Here is a 2,215-nt window from a genome sequence, read left to right as displayed (position 1 = left end):
TAAAGCATTTTGATTCTTGGGTGAGTAAGGATTTTAGCCCCATGATGGGTGAGGGGCCGCATCTCCTTCTTTGCATTAAGGATTCAACACTTGAGGATTTGATGACATGTTGCTTTTAGGATTCAGCGTGACCAGTTTGACGAATTGTTCTGTTTTTTTCTGTTTGTTTCTCTTTCACTCTAATTTCACCTTCATCTATCCCTAATAAACCCAGTCAACCAGCATTCTACTGCTTGCATTGCATCACAGAATGTATTAACCATTTTAATTTATTAAAATTAAGGAAATTTATCACATTTTACAAGAATATCATTCCCCAAAAGATGGCTCAGCCATGATCTTTAGTGTTCATGCTTGATCAGCATGTCTAACACAGTCGACATGTCACCTAGAAATTACAGAGCAAGCTAGTCTTTGGAGAACCATAATGAAGGCATTTTCAATGCAAAGATAACGACTTAAAAATACAATTGGTATTCATTCAAGAGTCACAACAGGCAAGATGCTCATTCACCAAAAAAATCATATTATTCTTAGTATAATATGTACTAAAGAAAATTCTTACCTAATACATGATCAACATCTTCCTCCCGAGTAATGGAAACAGATCCTTTCTTTGCAAATTCTATTGAGTCTTGTTTGCCTACACTTGTTCCGTCAGTTGTTTGGAAACAAAGACCTTTATCACCTGCTTTAGAGCAGGTGGATGAATTCATTTTAATAATTGAAGAAAATGCAGGAACTGAAGGATCACAATGATCATTTTCTGGTGTATCACCACAGTTAGATTCATCTAATCTTGAAACAAAATCATTTGATTCACTGGTATCAATTGGCTTTGACACAGAAACAATCTGATTGGCTACAGCATCCCTGACAATTACATCAGTACATGGGGTGTTATAAGGGGTTTCTTTAGAAGTAAGTTCACTCCCCACTTCATGTGCAAGACCATTGCCCATATCATCATGATTTCCTTCCAAATGCAGCTGGGAATTAGAATTTTCAATTTCACTTCTTTTTCGCTTCAAGGATCCAACAGCTTGTGATCCAGCATCATGATGGCCATTAAATCCCTTTTCTTGGCAAGCAATGGCTTCCTTCCCTGATGAACTTTGATGATTTCTTAAATAAGAATTATATGACAATTCAGCTCTTATATGCCTACTGACAGCAGGAAGAGATATTTTTGGTCGAAAATGTTGTTTGGTTGGTGGAGGCCCGCCTGCAATTGTTAGATGTAAGCCAAATGGTTTTTCCATAATAGAATTGTGATCTCCTCTGCCACAATTCTCAACTCTTGGGACTTCTACATCGTGAGCTAAATCTGCAGTTCCAGTAGCTAGCGCACTTGGAGGACTACTATCTATAACTACCTTGAAGAATTCCAAAGGACGAGGTATTGCCTTGAAAAACCACAATCCCACACAAGCACCACAAAACTTACAATCTAAGACAGTAGATGATTGATCATATAGGAATTCACCAAGCGGAGTGTAACTGTCCTTCCTCTCTCCAACATCATTGTGACTGTTTGATAAGCAGTGTGTGATATTTTGTGTTGCTTCACAGGGTATCTCTTCTGAAGACACAAGTGAAGTGGTAATTTTGGCAGATGTACCAGACTTGTCCTCAAATTCAATAGTATATGGAAGCAAGCGAGGTTCCCATCCGCATAAGCTTATTATTTTCAGTGCCTGCAAATTGTTAATTAACATTATTTCAGCAAGAGCTCTATAGGGCGCTATCTCACCACATAATTTTAACAAATACAAAAGCGTATATAGGAGAAATAAGAACAGCTAAACCGGTGAATCCGAAATAAAAAATTAACTATTTCAGAGCAATTAAAAAACTGTGCATGCATAGATCCATGGAACTGTAAACGGAAGGCCTAGCCATGCCTTAAGTCATCTTAGTTTGAAAACATAATCTCAGGGTAATAATGTGATGCCATAATAGACCATCCAAGAAAATGGCTATTTGTTGCACCGACCGTGGTAAGGAAGAAAGAGTACCGCAGAAGCTGTGGATGTGTGCATTCACAGACTGCAAAACATGCCTTTAGTGGTTTCCTTCTTGGAACACATGACCTCTGGACTTTGATTCCATCAGTAGTCAGTCCTAAAATGCCTGATTTAGGTTGGATCATCCTGTAGCTATTGTGTTTACTTATTGTGAGGTCATCTATGTCATTTTACATGTTTTGTATGGA

General features: G+C 38.0%; 1 protein-coding gene across 1 annotated transcript; it reads right to left on the bottom strand.

The window, feature by feature from the left end:
- Window positions 1-564: 564 nt before the first annotated feature.
- On the bottom strand, window positions 565-1,700 carry LOC110099034 (the record flags this gene model as incomplete). Its single annotated transcript, XM_020826051.1, is given in 1 exon segment — window positions 565-1,700. A coding segment is annotated over 1 exon segment (1,136 nt), but the record flags the coding sequence as incomplete, so codon positions are not given.
- Window positions 1,701-2,215: the final 515 nt, after the last annotated feature.

This window comes from Dendrobium catenatum, unplaced genomic scaffold, assembly GCF_001605985.2.
Source record: "Dendrobium catenatum unplaced genomic scaffold, ASM160598v2 fragScaff_scaffold_644, whole genome shotgun sequence".
Taxonomy (NCBI): Eukaryota; Viridiplantae; Streptophyta; class Magnoliopsida; order Asparagales; family Orchidaceae; genus Dendrobium; species Dendrobium catenatum.
The sequence above is the reverse complement of the archived record's forward strand: the minus strand, read 5'-3'. Positions and strand labels throughout refer to the sequence as shown.